The following is a 17,079-nucleotide window of genomic DNA, read 5'->3' as shown; positions in this document are numbered from 1 at the left end:
CCTACATACAATGGCAGGGTGTACACAGGAGTCCCACTTGGCCCAGGAGCCATCATAAAATTCAGTGCTACAAAGCTGTGTGTATTCACATGTATTCTTTAAAAAATGGAAAACCCTCTATCCATGTGTGAGGCTCTTGGGTGGGGAGGGCCCTGTGGGAAAAGCTGGGAGGGGAGCAAGATGTTTCTCCAAGGAGGAGGCCAGTGTTTCTCCTCCCTGTCCCAAGAGCCATCCATGAAGGGTCTGAGGCGCTCTTGGCTGCCAGACCTAGGGGTGGGTGGAGGGCTTGGGACTGCAGTGGCTCAGGTGAAGACCCACTGGCATGGCCCCAGGAAAGCTCACACAGACCACATTCTCCTGCCTTTATGGCCAGGATGGATAATTTGCCCCTACAGATCTCAGCAACACCTCTGCCAAAGGAGCAGCTCGCCCCCTCTTGCAGTAAAAAGGCATCCCTGATGCGACTTTTCTCCTGCCAATGCCAACTGAGACAGAAACCATTCCCAGCCCCGGATGCTGGCAAACCAGCACAACTCCACTGTCCCTGAGAGCACACCCCGCTCCATTGCGTCACCCAGATGGGCAGCTGCCACCAGCAAATGCAGTGGCTCTGCACCCAACATCTGCCCACGTCCATGTCCTAGAAGCACCCGTGCGTTGGGACATCGCACTGCTTGTTGTGTCACAGCCCCTTTGGAAGCAACAGCCAAAGGGCTGGGGGCACATGGGGACACAGCTGGGAAGTCCCTTTGCCTGGGAGAGCACCTGAGCACTGATACTCCCCAGGAGGAGCTCACAAAGGCACCCATGGGCACTGTGACACAATGGAAAAGCTCATCTGGCCCTTGGGTCATGCCCTTGTCCCCTTGTCCCCCGCTCCTACCTGCTCTTGTCCACAGCATCCTGCTCATCCATCTCGTCTGCGCTGCAGGTCGCGCTGGAGTCGCTGTCGGGGTTCACCCCGGGGCCTTTGCTGCCCTTGTGGCTCTCCTTCTTCTCAGCCTTGGGCGTCCCCTCCGTCCCTGCCGTCCCCGCACTGCTGACGCCGCTTTCCACCTTCTTGTCATTCCCCTTGTCCTTCTCCTGGCTCTCTTCGCTCTCCTCCTTCTTCACCTCGCTCTTGCAGGGCTCCTCGCTCGCCTTCTCCTCCGGCTCCTCCGTTTTCACCACGTCCACCACCAGCTCCTCGGGCACCTTCTCCTCGCTGCTGGGAGCCTCGGGAGCCGTCTCCGGCGGGGGGCTGGCAGCAGGAGCGGGGTTGGCAGGGGGAGCAGGGGGAGCGCCGGGGGGCGTTGGAGCCTCTTCCCACTTGACTGCCGGTTCTGTGCCGGCGTCACCTCCCGGCCCGGGTGGTGCCTTGGCCCCGTTTTCGCCTCCCTCTTTGGCTTCGGGCCTTGGCGAGGGAATGCTCTCGGTGTCGGAGCTGTTATTTACTGCAGCTGAGAAAAGGGAAGAAATAAAAATAAGGATCAGCCTGAGATTTTTGCTTCCCATATCGCTGCCTCCACCCCCTCCCCTGGGAAGAGAACGCCCTCGTTCCTCTGAGGGGGAGATGATCCCAGGGCTGGGAGAACTGTGCTGGGATCCCCAGATCCAGAGCCTGCTAAGCAAAGGGCTGTTCTGGGGGCCTCTCTGCTTGCCCAGCACGACTGTTAACCCCCACCCAAACACAAAATCACACGCCCAAAAGCCTGCAGACTAAGCGACTGGGAAGCTGGATGTTAAGGGAAAACCCTGGCTGCTGGCTGGTCTGGCAGGACAAGATCTGCTCCCTTCTTGCCCTCTTACCCATGGCACATGATCAGCTGCCTCAGACCAGGCACCCTACTCGCTGACTTACATCACCTGTCTCCCTGGCTCTGCCACCCCTGGAGCAGCTGGGATCATCCCAAAACACTACACATATTTGTTGTTGATGGCAGAAGAAAGGAGGTCAGGGTCAGCGAAAGGAAAGCGCTGGCAGTGCTGCAGGACAGGTTAATTATTACATGGGAAGGATCACTCCCAGACCTGCCACCAGCAGCCTGATGTGAGCTGGAAGCACAAGCGTCCAGGCACTGCTCAGGGTTAGGTGCTGCCAAGAGATTGTTTCTACAGCTGGGGAGAGGATCACTCCCTCCAAGGCTCGGCCGGACAAACATGGCCAGGGCCAGGAACACCAGGAGACTTCCACAGTCCCATCCCAGCGTGTCCCCACTGGACAGGGCTCTCACGCTCATGCCCCAAAGGCTTCCTCACATGCATTCCTTGACCTGCCTCCCTCCACAGCAGCTCAGACAACTTTCAAACGCTGGTGAGAGGAATGCCACAGAGGGACTGTGTCCTAAAAGCTGTACATCGGAGCACATCCATCTGTCCTCAGAGTGAAATCGAACCACACTCATCAGGAATCTCAGTCTTCTCCAATCTTACTCTCTTGCAAACAAGAACTGAGGTGTCCCATCACCCAGCCAGGACAAGGCTCACAGTGTGTTTGGCAAAACTCTTCCCAACTGCCACTTGATGCTACTCTGAATGCTGTCCTGAGACACCCAACAGTGGCTCATCCCAAACTCAGCCAAGCTCTAGACTTCCTTGCATTCCATCCAGATGCTGAATCCATAGTCTACACCATAATTCCCACACTAAGTCTTTCCCCCTGTCCCTGGATTGGCCATGTGGCCCCTGCAAATGCAGGGTATTGTCTGAGTATCCCCAAATGTCACCCTGGGGCCAGTGCCCATCTCCTGTGTAACACCACCCTGGCACTTCCATGCCCATTACATTTTTCATGCCCCTCATGCTTTTCCACAGCTCTGTAGGGCACCCCAGCAGCAGAGCAAGAGCCGATGCTTGGGGAGTAAGGCTCAGAAGCATGTCAAGAGATCTGTAATCTCAAAATCATGTTGTTTCCTCTCAGGCACTCTTACAAAGAGCGGTAACTACCTTTTACTTTGCTCCCGTGAGTCACGTATCACCTCGCACAAAGATTTACCTGGAATCTGCCTTGTAATGAGTCACTCACAAGGATGATTTGAAAAGATTTCCCATTTCAAGTCCCATTAGCCTGGGTGCTAAGGCCAGGAACCAGTGTGGTGCCAGAGTGCTGGTTAAGTTATTAAATTACTTTGACAGAAGTCAAATGGGCATTGTTGGAAAATTGTGCACATTTTCTCTGAACTCCAAACTGCTGCGCTTTCTAAGCGATAAATAGCTGAAAATTGTCACTTTCAAGTTCTTTCCTTTCTTTGGTATGGCTGGGAGGGAGAAAAACGATGACTTAAAAGGGAAAGGAGGAGGAAAAGCCCACCAAGGTGCATCAGCCTGGTTGGTGGCAGACCACGGCTTCTCCTGCCTTCTCTCCAGTGCTGGGCTCCGGGAGCTCCACTGCCCAGGAAAGCAGCAGTGCCCTGATGAGATGGGGACAGACCTTGGTGGGTTATCTCTCCTTGAGCCCATGATAAGCTCCATGAGAGCTCACAGTGGTGGATAAGAGCATGCAGGGACCCTCCTTTGGAGCAAAACACCAAGAAATGTGATTTACAGGAGGTCCTGGGAGGCTGTGTGCTCTTGGAAAGCGCACTGACGGAAATCAGAAACCAAAGGGCTCCCAAAATAGCCATCTGTCCAGACAGACACGGGAGGAGGGCAGTGATCCAGGGCACTCCTTGCAAGCGTGAAATCCAGAGGCATCCAAGATGCCACGAGTGCTGTGAGACACCATCACCTTGGTGTGACTTTGGGGTGACAGACCCCTTGAGAGCGCAATCCCAGAGAGGCCGTGCGCGGTGCCTCTGCCGTGACCAGGCAGCAAAGCCAGAGGAGCTGAGCCCATTCCCTGCCACAGCCCCCACCTGCCTCACCTTCTGCCTCCTCTGCCATCTCCTCCTCGTTGCCACTCGTCCCTGACACCTCCATCTCCTCGTCCTCAGCTGCGGGAGGGAAGGCGGCTTCTTCGTTCTGAACAGCCGCGCCTTTTTTCTTCTTCCTCTTGGCGTTCCTTTCTTTCTCCTGAAGAAGAGCAACAATGGTGAGAGGCAAAGCCTACGGGGAGTTGTGGGACAGCAGAGAGCACTGGTCCTGCCCAATGGTCAAGAGGGACACTGCCAGCGACCCCCTGCCCTGGGTAAACCCTCTAAGCACCGGGCTTTGGGACCAGGCTCACCTGTTGAAAGCCTGGCAGTGTGGTGTCACCTGGCCAAAAACTTTTCACTGCTCTGCAATGGTCAGCCTGGCCCCACAGGGAGCTCCAGCCTCAGTGTTCAGGGGAGGAATGGCACAGATACGTGGACAAGGGGCAAGCATGCAGAGGTCACCAGTGCAGGGCTGGCAAGAGCCTGGGGGGTCACATGTCTGCTCATGACACACGTGTGACACGCTGGTCCTGCGCATTTCCAGGCTCTACCGCCAGCTACACAAACATGCGTGGCTGAGACTTGATGCTTATCTGCAGATAACAGAGCTGATGCCCCAGATATGGCCCAGCCAACATTTTCATGCACCTGCTTTCATGACCCCTTTGGCAGGTGCTGCCAAAGAACTTTGACTCCCATGCCAGGGCAGCTGTCACCGGTGGACAGTGGGCAAGCTCAGTGCAGCACGGCATCCCAAAGGTGACTGCCTGGTGTCCTGGCTTGCCCTGAGACAGCCCCAACCCTCCCTCCTGGCTGGAGCACGTGCCACAGCCACGAGGGTGTGGACAGCTGCTCCCTCCTGCAGACCTAAAGGAAAAGTCTCGGCTTTGCTATTGTTTCCTGCTCTTGTTGCTTGAGTAAATATTACCAGTAGGAATAGGCTCATCATCTCCGGCTCTCCCTGCAAACCCCACATGAGTGACGTGTGTAGGACGTTTATTTACATGGATGAAAAGATAAAGCCGTGGTGGAAACGTTAACTTTGCTGCTGGATCTCTGTGCTGGGAAGAGCTGGTCCCCCCCTTCCCCCACCCCCAACTTTTCAATCCTTTAGAAAACTTCCAGATAAAACAAACAAATACAACTGCTTTTTGCTTGGAAACGCTGCTTGCTCAAAATCTATTTTTATCAAACTGGGCAGGAGAGAGGGAAAAGAGGCACTTGAGAAGCGGCTCTGTGCAGGCACAGAGAGGCAGAGGGAGGAACGCCAGGCTCTGTGGCTCCCCTTCTCCAGCCCAGCCCTGCCGGTGGTGTCCTGGTGCTGCCCCGGCAGCGATTCAGCCCCGCACGTTCCTGTGTGAAGCAGCAGTTCCCCATCACGCTGAGGCAGTGACAAAGCGCCGACGTTACTATGGCAAAGACTTCTCTGCCTCTTACTCACGGGTCCGTGACTCAGCCGCGGGCAGGAGCGGGCTCCTCACTGGGAATTAGCTGGGAACCAGCCTCTACCTCAGCACCCTACTTGGCCAGAGCCTGGGGCTGGCAGCTGCTGGCAGAGCAGAGCAGAGCAGTGAGCGGCCCCAGAGGCACCGTGGGTCCCTCTCCTGGCAAACCCCACTGCTGGGGTTTGGGAAATAATTAAACTGGTATTTAGGGGAAATTATGTGAAATACAGGCAGCAGATCCTGCCTGCATCAAGAGATGTGTTCAAGTCCACCACATTGTCTCTTATCACGCCTACAGTTCCAGACTCCTTGTGCAGTCTTGCTCCTCTACCTTCCACCAGGTATTTCTTGAGGAGCACCCAGGACTTGGTGCTACTCAAGCATTCTGACTCACCAAGACCACTGAGGATATACACTGAGCACAGCAAGAACCCTGCACGAGGGGTCACTCCATGCCTCCTCCTCCTCAATGTCTTTCTGGGCCTTCCCAACAAATCTGGCCTCTCCCTGCACTCACCACCTGATGTGGCAGCAACAACCCAAACAGCTCCCAAACCCTGCTACCAACAGGAACCACCCTGATGGGAACCTCCCATCAGGCTGAGCCTGTCCCAACAGCAGGACCAAGGCAAGTCAGACGCACTCATTCCCAGAAGCAGAGGCCAACAGAGCACACTCCTGAAGCATTTTTGCTGTGCAAAGCCAGCATCATCCAAAAAAGCAAGGAATTAAAGGAATGTTGCTCAGAGGAGGTCCACAGGACTTGGTCTCCAAGCAGGACCAGCCCCAGCCCTGGGGATAACTGGCACAAGTTATCCTCTCTGTCCTGCACAAGCCAAAACAAGCCCAGCAGACCAAAGTGACAGTCACACCAGAGACTGCTCCCAGTGAAGACAGGGCCTATCTCCAGCCACTAGCAGAAGGAGCAGCTCTGAGGACAGCGTGCCTGCCGATGCCCTGCTTTCCTTAAATGCCAAGATTAGCCAGTGCAGTGTGCTGAAGGTCAAGGCTAAGTGACGCTGATGCTGGGACACATCTGAGCGGCGCAGCAGTGAAACCAAGCCAAAACACACAGCAGGGCAGATAAAGCGAAGCCTCAAGGTGGCCTGACCCTGCCCCAGCAGTAACAGGCTGCCTGTCCCAGGGTGCAGCCGGCTGGTTCCGTGCCTGTTTCCCAGCCCACACCGGTCACACAGCTCCTCAGGGCCACCTGCACGCTGCTGAATCCTGCTCTCACACCTACCTGGAAGAGGAGGCTACAATATTAACGAGCCCCATTTGGGAAATGAATGAGATCTGCTAATTAAGTTTACTCTCATTTAGCGTGAGGAGGAAAAGCAGAGCCACTGCATTTCCCTGCACATGATCAGCAATAGCTGGTGGTGGTGAGGTCAGGGAATAATCTGTGGATGTCATGACAAAATGATGCCACGCTACTCCACAAGTGCTTCTTCCACAGAGCTCATGGCTGATACTGGCTATAGGATGAGATTTGGAGGCTCAGTTTGCTTGGGATTATATATTTAGGAGTCAGGAAGGAAGGTTCATGGCAATTTAATCTCAGTTGTTCTTTCATTTTATTCAGCTTTCTGGCATCTGCTGTTGCCACAAAACAATAGAGTACAATAAATAACAGCTGAATGTTCATTGTTCTTCTCCACAACCGAATCCCACAGCCTCCAATGCTCGAAAAATAAAATGATGATGCTGATATAAACTGCAAGTGAGAGTGAGCAATTAGACTGGAGAAGTCTAGCGGCTGCCTTGGAGGGACGGATGCAGGGAAAAATGTGGTTCTGCAGAAAAACACTTCCGTGATATAATTTCTGCAACATTAGGGAGCAGAGTAAATGAATACACACCGGCTCCACTGCCAGCAAAGCCGTATGATCTTATTTCAGATTCTCCCCAGTAATGAACAATGATATCTTTCTAATGTAACTTTTTATATTCAGAGGGCTTGATGTACATTTCACAGAATATTTCATTCCAGCCTTTATATGGGTCTGGGGGTCTTTTATATAGTTTGTTTGCTTTGTTTCTAAAAACAATTCGGTGAAACATGGGAACACAGGAGTGTCTCTGTGCATAGAGAATTAATAAAAAAGAATCGCCGATGTCTTCTCTTTCTCTCATTCCTATAGACTGACTAGGATATTAAATTCCTGGGTGAGTCATTGAATGTTTTCCTGTCTTTCTTTTTACTCTTGCTGTAATAGCTTGCTTGGAAAGATTCCTGCATTGAACATTGTCCTTTGCATTTTCAAAGCACCCCTTGGGGGTTTAGCCATGTGAATTCTATTAGCCAGAAACTGGGAACCCCAGGATACTCTACAAATGAAATAATTATAATCTTTAGTGTCTCTTAGCAGTCCAAGCTATCTCCAGAACACCAAACAAGCCCCACTGCATTCACACCCTGCACCACATGCCAGGAAAGAAGCAGCATTAGCCCCATCTGAAGGGGAAACTGAGGCACGGAGAGGTGTACACATCTACTTGCAGTGCTGAGGAAAACCTCTTTCAGAGCCAGGCTTTCCTCACATTGTCCTAAATCTCTGATTTCCTTTGGGGCAAACCAAAGCAGTTTACTGCAGGTAACTGCAGAACCTGCAAGGCACAGACCCGCGTGGCCCAGCTGGGCTCTCTGCTCACCAGGGCGGAACTGCACAATCTCACCAGAAACAAAGTATTTGCACAGCAATCAGAACTTGCATCCTGGCCAACACAGCCCTGCTCCTTATCTCCCCATGTACCAGCCACGCTCCAGACACTCAGGCAGCAGCTCTGTCTCATCCAGACCTCCCAGGGGGGACAGACGGGTGGACAACCCTTTCCCGTGCCACTCCACAGTCCCCACAGCTTTCACCCAACATGACGAAGGCCGCCCTGGGCTGTGGGAAGCACCCAAGCCCTTGCTAGGAAATATCCCCAGTGCCCAATGCAGGTTGGGACAGGGCTCTCACCATTTTCAGTTTGTGCTGCTGTAGGATCTCGTCCAAGTTCTGCCTCTTCTTGTAGTTGAAGTAGAAGTTTTTGCACTGTGACACGGTCTTGGAGCCCACCATCCTGGCAATGGCCGACCAGTTCCGCCCATGCTCAAGGAGACCTGCAGGTGGAGGAGGCACAGAGGACAAAGGTTTGACACCAGAAGCACTCACACAAGGGCACCATTATCCACACAGGACGGGAAACCTCCTCCGTGCAAGCCAAACTCCACAGGAACAATGTGCTCACCAGCACCTGTCTGAATGGCTTCTAGACCAGGGGATGACCTATGAGAGCCTGTTTTTCTTTCCAAAGGGGAAAAAGGCGCTGTGCTGACCGTCTCTGGAATAAAACGCGTCCCACAGCCGCGTCTCGGCAGTCACGAGGCCCAGCAGAGCTCCCTGTCCCTTGGGACGGCTGCAGCAGGTGTTGGCACGCCCAGGAGAACTTGGGACAGCTGCTCTCAGCCCTGACCACGAAGCAAAGGCTCTTCCCACCCCAAGGCACACAGCCCTGGTGGGGAAGGGGAGGGAAGCCTGGGCAGGTGAGCGGCAGCGTGCTGGCAGGGAAGCCCGGGTGATGTCCCTGGCTGGGAAGAGGTGTGCCAGGGGATTAGTGCTGATCACAGGCTCATGAGCAAAAGCAGCTTCCCAGGTCAGGCATCACACCAAGGGCTGGCAATCCTGGCCAGATGGTGCCACCCGAACGTGGGGCCAACCCAGCAGGGTGGAGGAGGATGAGGAGGAGGAAGAAGACAGTCAGCACCCCGTGTCCTTGCCATCTCTGTAGGGGTATCTGGGCACCCCTGGCCCTGCAGATGGAGGTAGGAGTTACAACCACAGCCCAGGGATGGGTGCAGTGGCACCCCAGGATCCTGGAGGTGACCTGGGAAAGAGCCATCCAGATTTTCCAGACATTTCTTTCTTACTGTCTGCAGTTATTCCTGCTGTGTGGCTGGTCCTTCGTGTGGTGTCTTGTGGGGCTGGAGCTGCCACCAGCCTGTGGGACACTGCCAGCCTGGCTTGCTCCTGACTGCCCATGTGATGCCACTATCATGCCAACAGCTCCTTACCCCTTTTCTGCACCTTGTGAGGGCACAGGATGCAGAGTCTGTAAGTCCAGAGTTACTATACTGCCACAGAAAGGTAACTTCAAGATGAAAGCCAGCACGGAATGAACCTGCTAAGAACATCTTTCTCCTTTGCTGAGGGACTTTCTGCCCAGAGGCCACCAACCACAGAGCCCTGAGTGGCTGGGAGTGGGCACTGACCACTGGCTTCACATCCAAGCCCCTCCCTGGCTGCTGACACCACAGGGCTTGGGACCATGGTGAGTCCCACACTGGGGCTCCTGGCATGGCTCTGTTCATGCCTGGGAACATTGCAGCTGTGCCCCAGCCCTGCTGCCAGCCTCCTGCCAAGCTGCTGCCATGTGTCAGCCTGGCCCTAAAGTGGCAGCCCAACCTCTGCTTCAACAACAAACCCCAGGGGATGGGCTGATCTCAGCACAGCCACACGCAACCAGGCCCAAAGGACGCACCCCAGGATCTGCTCTGTGAGCCCATGCAAGGGGAGGGCACGGCGTGGGGGCTGAGGGCATGGCTGCCCTCACACCATGTGCCCCCAGAGAGATGAAATCCCCCTCCCTGCTTCCCAGGTCCTGGAGAAAACCAGCAGCACCCAGCACAGCAGGAGTTAACATCCAGCTGGTGCCTGTATCCTGCCCGTCCCAGCACCAGGCTTATCAAATTGCATGTACGAGGCATCACATGCACTGAGCACCAGAAAGGCCCTGGCAAGCCAAGAAACAAGTTTGAGCTTTAACTCTGCAACTCCCAGCCTCGCTCAGCCAAACCCACGACCTCTGTCACCCCGCTGATGGGCTGGGACTTCTTAAAAAAAATTATAAAAAAAAAATCACATCCGGCCACCAATCCTGAGGCAATGAGTGGGGCAAGAGTCCTCCCCCTGCTGTTGCTGAATGCCGCAGGGGAAAACAGGACAGTCCCCAGTGTCACAACCCATCCCCTCTGACACAACCCACTGCTGCCTTCCAAAGCAAACAAGCAGCTCTGTCCCTCTGCTCATCAGCACACTGGTGGCCCAGCACCAAGTGTGACAGCCGGGCCAAGGCTGATTGTGTGCCCTGGACAAAGCTGAAACGAAGACACTGGCAGCGGTGTGGATGTGCCATGAGCACGGGTGCTGTGGCAGGAAAGATGCCAGAAGGCAGGAGCTGGCATGGCAGAGCTCATGGCTGGGGGGGTGATGGATGTCAGCGTGAGTGGTCCCCAGCGTGGTGTGACCTTTACCGGCCACAGGCAATGCCAGCTCCTGGCTGTCCTTGCCCCTGCCCAGGCTGGCTGTGCCCCTGCTCACCAGGACACTGCTGAAGGAGCCTGCAGCAGGGCAGGTGGCCACTGCTTGGGAGGAGGAGGAGGAGGCTGCCTGCAGCCCCTGCCCGCGGGACCAGCAGGGAGCCCCGCCACTCTTCTTCTACATGAAACCAGAGCGAAGCAGCAACACCTGATTCCCACGCTGTAGTTATCTGCACACTCGGGAGGGACCAGCCGAGACACCCCCGGTGAGCTCCCGGCTCGCCAGACACCCCATCTCCATGAGCTCCTCCAGCAGAGCCACCACTCCCAGAGCCTGCTCCCCCTGCCCCGCACTCCAGCCCGGCACGGCAGCACCAGCCCTTGGTTCCACATCGCAACTGAAACTATGACTAACCGAGTTATCAGATCCTCAGGAAGGCTGAGCTCCTCGGCTCGGGGCGGGGGCTCCGGACGCAGGCTCTGCCGCAGGCACGCAGCCACACACAACCTCGAGGTTAACCCCATCCTTCGGACCCCAACACCCGACTTACGTGCTCCGGCGGGCAGGGAGCACACCCGGAGTGTGCAGCGGGTGGGCTGGGAAGGACACGGCTCTCAGGGCACTTCTTCAAAGCCCCCCCGGGCACGGCAGCCCGCGGCAAAGCGCTGCGAGTGCTCCGCTCGCACCCTCCCCACGCATTTCGCTTTCGCTCCCTCGCAGCAGCCGGAGACAGAGAAGAAAGCAAAGCCGGTTCCTTAAATCCTGGGGGCGAGAGGATTTCAGAGCCATGGGCGGCCGGGAGCGGCGAGCAAACGGGCACCGAGGCTGGAAACCAGGTCACAGGCGGCAGACTCCTGACCCCGATGGCAGAAGTTGGTGGGAACACATGCTCCGGCCCCAGCGCTCTTCCCTTCGGAGCGAACAGCGTTCTCCGCTCTCCTCCGCTCGCCCGCCGGAGCGTTCCAGCCGGCTGCAGCCGCGGTTGTTAAGGTGGATGGAAGCGCCGCCAGTATTTTCTCCCCTACCTCATCTCCTTGCTCAGCAGCTCGGGGCTATAGGGAGACTGTGCAGTTTCAGGAGATGCCCGACGTTGCCAAGAAATAATAATAATTAAAAAAAAAAAAAAAAAAGGCAGGAGAAAAGCGAAGGGGCGGGAGCGCGGCAGCTCCGCTCCTGCCAGCCCGGGGACGGGGAGCCGGTGCCGTCGGTATGTGGCGGAGCAGCGAGCAAGCTCTAATCTGTTCCTCTGGCTGACCCGGGGCTCGTTGCATCTGAATGTGACCTCTAGACAGAGCATTAATAACGAACGTGGCGCTGACCCAAGCTGACAAGGGGTGCGGCGCTTGGCACCCGCTCCCGCCCTCCCTCGCTCACTTTCTGTCTCCCTCGCTCTCGGCTGAATGTCAGCGGCAGGGGGAGGGATCCAGGAAAACAAAGCTTGGCTAATAGTTTTCTCCGCTCTCAAGTGAATCAAAGGCGCTTTTCTTTGGGGACGTGCGCGCCGGCGAGCCCAGTGCCGCACCGACGGGGTGCCGTGGAGCCTAGGGACACCTCGGGACACCGCGGCCCCGCAGCCGCTGCCCTGGCACAGCAGGGATGGACGGGCAGAGCTTTGGCACCGGTGTCGCCATGGGCAGACCGGGGCCTCTGCTCCCGTACAGCAAGTGGAGGCTGGAAGGAAGAGGAGCTCGGAGCGGGGTACCGTGCTCGGCATCTCGGGGAGCTGAGAAGAAACCCGGAGGGGCAGCGCGGCGGGCGAGGGCTGCGGGCTCGCACCCCCTCGGCTCTCTGCAGCTCGGGGTTTTTACTAGAGACATTCCAAGGCGCTCTGGCACGGCTGCCCAGCTCCACCCTGGGCTTGGTGAGGGCGGGGAGAGCCCGTAAAAGGGTCCCTTAATGGGAGCTCGCATGGATTAACAGAGCAAGGTTATAGGGGAAAAACTAAGTGATATCACTCCCTACGCCTGACAGTACCTGGTGTGATCCTCCAGTACCTCTTGCACCCACACACCCTCTTGGGAGTGAACATGGAGGCAGTTCTGGCTACGGCACCGCCAAAATGTGCTGCAATTCTGTTCTGGAGAAAGACCAGCCCTACGGAGTCAGTGACACCACCCAAGGCATCCCGAAAGCCTCGGGATGCTTTGCAGAGGCTCAGAGAAGGTGAGTAACTTCTCCTGGGCCATGGGGCCATGGATCAGTGGGCGGCAGAGCCAGGTGCACGCCAGGCTGCTGATGCTGAAGCAGTGTGGAGGGTGTGTGGTGGTGAGCCCACATCCCCAAAGGTGCTGGGGTGCTGCTGGAGGGACCATGGCACAGGCAGCCAGCTCGGGGTGCTCTTGCCACCGTGTGGGTGATGCCCTTCCTTCCTTCAGGTGATGCTGGCACCAGCCTGCTGTGCTCCCAGTGGACCTCTCATTTGGTGGCTGGACACAAGCACTTCTCTGATGTGTCCTACAAGGGAGCTTGCAGCTGAACTTCCCAGCACCTTTCACACCCATCATGCCACTTCTCTGCAGGGACGCAGTGTCACCAAACAAGGTGTGGGTACCTGACCAACAAGGAGCTGGGATCTTGGACCAGCTCAGCTCTAGAGCAATGTCCCCTCTCTGCTGGCCCTGGATGGGGACCCTCAGCTCCCAGGTCTCCCCTTTGAAATGGATAATTCCTATGCCACTGCATCCACCTGCTGCAAAACCTTGAGCCCTGTGCCCTGATCACAGACCTGCCTGGTTTTACTACTCCTGCCACAGCCTCTCTTTTTTGCTGTGTCCTATCCTTTGACACGAAGGGGACAGGAAGACCCCCTCAGGATGCCCACTCCTGGAGATGTGCCATCCCCTCTGGTCCAGCATGGCAGTGAGTACACATGGAGCAGCCACTGCTGGCAGGCCCAGCTCTCTTCTTTCACCTGGTTCAGATACTATTCCCGCTCCCTTATTGTTGAAAAAATAATACTCAAAATTAAAATGTAGGCAGCAAATTATAGTAATTACCCAGCAGTTCCTCCTGACAGGCCTTTTGTATTCCATTCACTGACACTCACTAAGCAAATCCTCGCAGTTTGCTCCTACACACTCGAGAAACATTCAACCAATGGTGGCAGAAAGTGCAGCTCTGGGGGCACAGGCATGGTCCCGGGGGTGACACCTTGGCTGAAAGGCAGCCAAGCACCAGCCTGGGATGGCAGGGATGGGACTGCAGTCAATCACAGCCTCACTCAGGGCAAGTGTGGCTAATTTAAGCCTTGGACACAGTTGTGCCCTCCTGGCACCCAATCTGCCCCATCCAAATAATTTTCACCATGTTGCTTTGTACAGAGTTCACGACGAACACCAGGCACCCATGGCACTCTGGCTGTGGACACTGGATGGCCAGGCTGGGCTCTCCTTGCTCTGGACTGCCCTTGCACCCTGCCTGGATACAGGACACCTGAGTGGGAGACCCCAAGGCACTTCTCACCCCAAAGGCCACCAGAAGGACAACGTGCAGTGACGGGCATGGGCTGCAAACCAGTTTCTCCAGCCCACTTTTACTACTATCAGCAGGTTTTTACAGTTGTAAATACCTCTGATGGGAGAAGGGAAGGCTCCAACATGAGCACAGGGGAGACAAAAGGAGGAAGGTAAGGAGCTGCCAGCTCGCCAGCATCACCCAGCCAGCTCCTGCATTTCAGAGGTGATGCAAGGTGGCTGACTTTATTTTAGTTTTGTAAACAGAACGGGACTGGGGAAAAAATGGTTCAGGTCAGTCCAAAACTCAGATGAATTGCTGGCAGCACTGAAAATAAGCATTCAAAAGAGTGCCTTTGGTATCCAAGGGAATATTTTATATCTACCCAAAAGGAACTATATAGGAGTTTTCATGGGTTATTTAACTCTCTGTCATCAGTATTTTACAATCATGCCTCATCACCTGACTCCATCCCGTGTCTTCAGGGTGGGAAAAGGCATAAAGAGCCCCAGGCTGGCTGTGCCCTGAGGACAAGGAGCACAGAGCCTGGGCAGGGCAAGGGAGGACCTCAGCAAGGACCTGCCACTTGCACCCGCCTCTTTTCAAAGAACAAAACCACTTGTTAGACACCACGGGAAAACCCCGAGCCGGGCGACAACAGGTACCAGACTTTAAAGACTAACAAAGGTCATGTGGAAACCTCCCGGTTCACCGAGTTCAGCTCCAGGGCGGCTGCCCTGAACCTCTGGCACCAGTGCTGACACTCGGTGTTCGGGCTGGGGAGGGACAATAAACCCACCCACTGCCGAGGCTCAGCCACTGCTCAGACCCCCTTCCAGCCCACCCTGAACTCCTGCCTGCGTGGGCTCATCCAGCAGGTCCCCCAAAGGCAGGAACTGCCTCAACATTGCCTTTTAAGGAGCAGCCCCATCCTGCTGCTGAATGCCTCTGCACCCTGCCCGGCAGCAAAGCCGTGGGTGCTGCTGCTTCCCGGCCTGGGAAGGGAAGGGGGAAATCCTCCAGCAACTCCGGGTAAATCAAAACCTCCTGCTTTAAGGATCACAGCAATGGTGCAAGGAGATAATATCAAGAAAAACACATTCCCCCATCGTTATCCCAATCTCTGCACATTTTGACAGACTACTGAATCGAAGTTTATTGCATAATGAAAGTGTCATTAAGCAAGAACTTTCCTCTTGCTGGGTTTTTGTTCCCCTATTTAAGTTTAGTAACACGGTACTCCCCTTCATTGTCTCCCCTGGCAGACACAATCCTGCCTTCTCCTGATTGGAAACTCCCTGTGCAGCTCCGTGACTCTGGAGGAGAGCAGGCAGCTCTGCTGCCTCTCTGTCCCAGGGCTGTTTTCTCTCACCTCCCTGAACACAAATGACATGGAGTTTTATGCCCCACACACGAAACCCAGGCATGGACAGCAGGGCCAGGCTGATCTCCTGGTTGGCAAGTGCTAGGAGCAGAGGTCACTGACTGTCCCCATCTGCCAAAATACCCCGGGGTGGTAGGGCTGACCTTCCCTGGGACTCACATCTTGCTGAACCCCCTAAACCAGCCAGCTACGGGCTCTTACTGGTACCAGTATGGAGGAGGGTGCCTTGGGTGGCCGAGTCCTTATGATGATGAGGACTGTGCCTGTGCCTCTGAGCCCAGCCTGAGCAGATCACCACCCCCTCTGCCCCTGCCCAGGCGTGCTGGCAGCAGCTCTGCCACCGCCTCCTGCAGCCTCTGAGGTTACCTCCGGAGTTTCAGTTGCTGTGAGTCGGAAACCCCCAGCACGCAGGTCCCTGGAAATGCCAGACACAGCCAGTTTGAAGCATTAAAGCGGCTGCTTCCTGGCAGAGGGGAATTTGGCTTTTCTGTAGAAGTCTGGTGTTGCAATCTCAGTTTCCCAGGTTGTAACGAAGGGAGAAACAATCAGCCATTGGGCTTTACACCAGCAAATCTCCCTGCTTCCTCCTGGCCCCTGGGCTGGAATAGTGCTGCATGCTCCCACGCTTCATCCTCCCTTCACACAGGCTTTGGCAGCTGGTGCTGAGACTCCTTAAGCGCACCTCCACCATCCAGCATGAAACAACAAGAGGCACTTTTTAACAACCAGATGCTGATCTCCAAAATAAAGCAGTGCTCGGAAAATATCCCTCCAACGACCCTCCCCTGCCAGCATCTGCTCACCCCATTACCTGGCCCCAGGCCAGTTTCCTTGATTAAAGTCTATCTATTAAGTTTTGTGACTATAGAGAGCCCTGTTCAGCAATGCACAGGATTGGCACTGGGTTGTAAAAGAGGGTTGGAACAGCTTAAAGGCGAGCGAGCCAAGCACTTTGGGATATTCACAGGCAAAGTAATCCAAGTCCACAGCTCCCACCGGCACCTGGGCAGCCGGCGCTCCAGAACATGCAATCACCATCCCAGCAGCAGGTGCATTCTCCAAGCTGAGCTGAACCTGCTAACACGCCTATTTGCCTTTGCCATCCCTGAACAGCACTCATTTCCATTTTAATTTCCCATTTACAATCCTCTCCGGGCCAGGAGAGTCGGCAGCAACGCAAGCGGGATGCACGGGCTGGGGACGTGAGCTCGACAGCCCATCAACAGGACGTGACTTTGGCAAAAAATTAAAGCAGTGAAAGGGCTGGCGCAGGAGCGGCACGAGGAGGGGAAGTGGCAAGAAGGGCTGTGCTACACTCAGCACTTTTTAAAAACGGTCTCAGCAAAGGCTCTGAATCAGCTCCAGGATGTAAAGTCACCGCACGCTGCCCTGGCTCTCGAGAGCTCCCCAACATGTGCCTGTGCAGTGCTGGGGTTCACTGTCCTCTCCCTGAATCCCAGAGCTGTGAACACAGGCAGACACTTGCTCTGTGCCTTGAACAGATCACACCGAGGCCGTAAAGCTCTGAAGAGTGGGGTGAAACTACACCCCATGCTACAGGCACCAGCAGCTCCAACACTGCAATGGACAACACGCCTTCCCCATTTCCTACAGCCAGCTCCTGCCTCGGGGGACACACACGGCTCCAGCCACAGCCC

The 17,079-nt window shown here is 55.5% G+C and overlaps 1 protein-coding gene across 12 annotated transcripts in view; it reads right to left on the bottom strand.

The window, feature by feature from the left end:
• NCOR2 (nuclear receptor corepressor 2) overlaps window positions 1-17,079 on the bottom strand; it is a 227,685-nt gene that overhangs the window by 35,813 nt on the left and 174,793 nt on the right. For all 12 annotated transcript variants that reach the window (XM_071444960.1, XM_071444967.1, XM_071444966.1 and 9 more), the window contains 3 exons: window positions 8,245-8,387; window positions 3,843-3,990; window positions 884-1,439 (listed from right to left, as the gene is read on the bottom strand). In XM_071444960.1, the coding sequence (XP_071301061.1) occupies window positions 884-1,439; window positions 3,843-3,990; window positions 8,245-8,387 (847 nt within the window). The remainder of the gene's footprint in view (window positions 1-883; window positions 1,440-3,842; window positions 3,991-8,244; window positions 8,388-17,079) is intronic.

The sequence above is a fragment of the Agelaius tricolor genome, unplaced genomic scaffold (genome assembly GCF_023055355.1).
Source record: "Agelaius tricolor isolate 1412-34295 unplaced genomic scaffold, bAgeTri1.0.p SCAF_20, whole genome shotgun sequence".
NCBI classification, from domain to species: Eukaryota; Metazoa; Chordata; class Aves; order Passeriformes; family Icteridae; genus Agelaius; species Agelaius tricolor.
The sequence above is the reverse complement of the archived record's forward strand: the minus strand, read 5'-3'. Positions and strand labels throughout refer to the sequence as shown.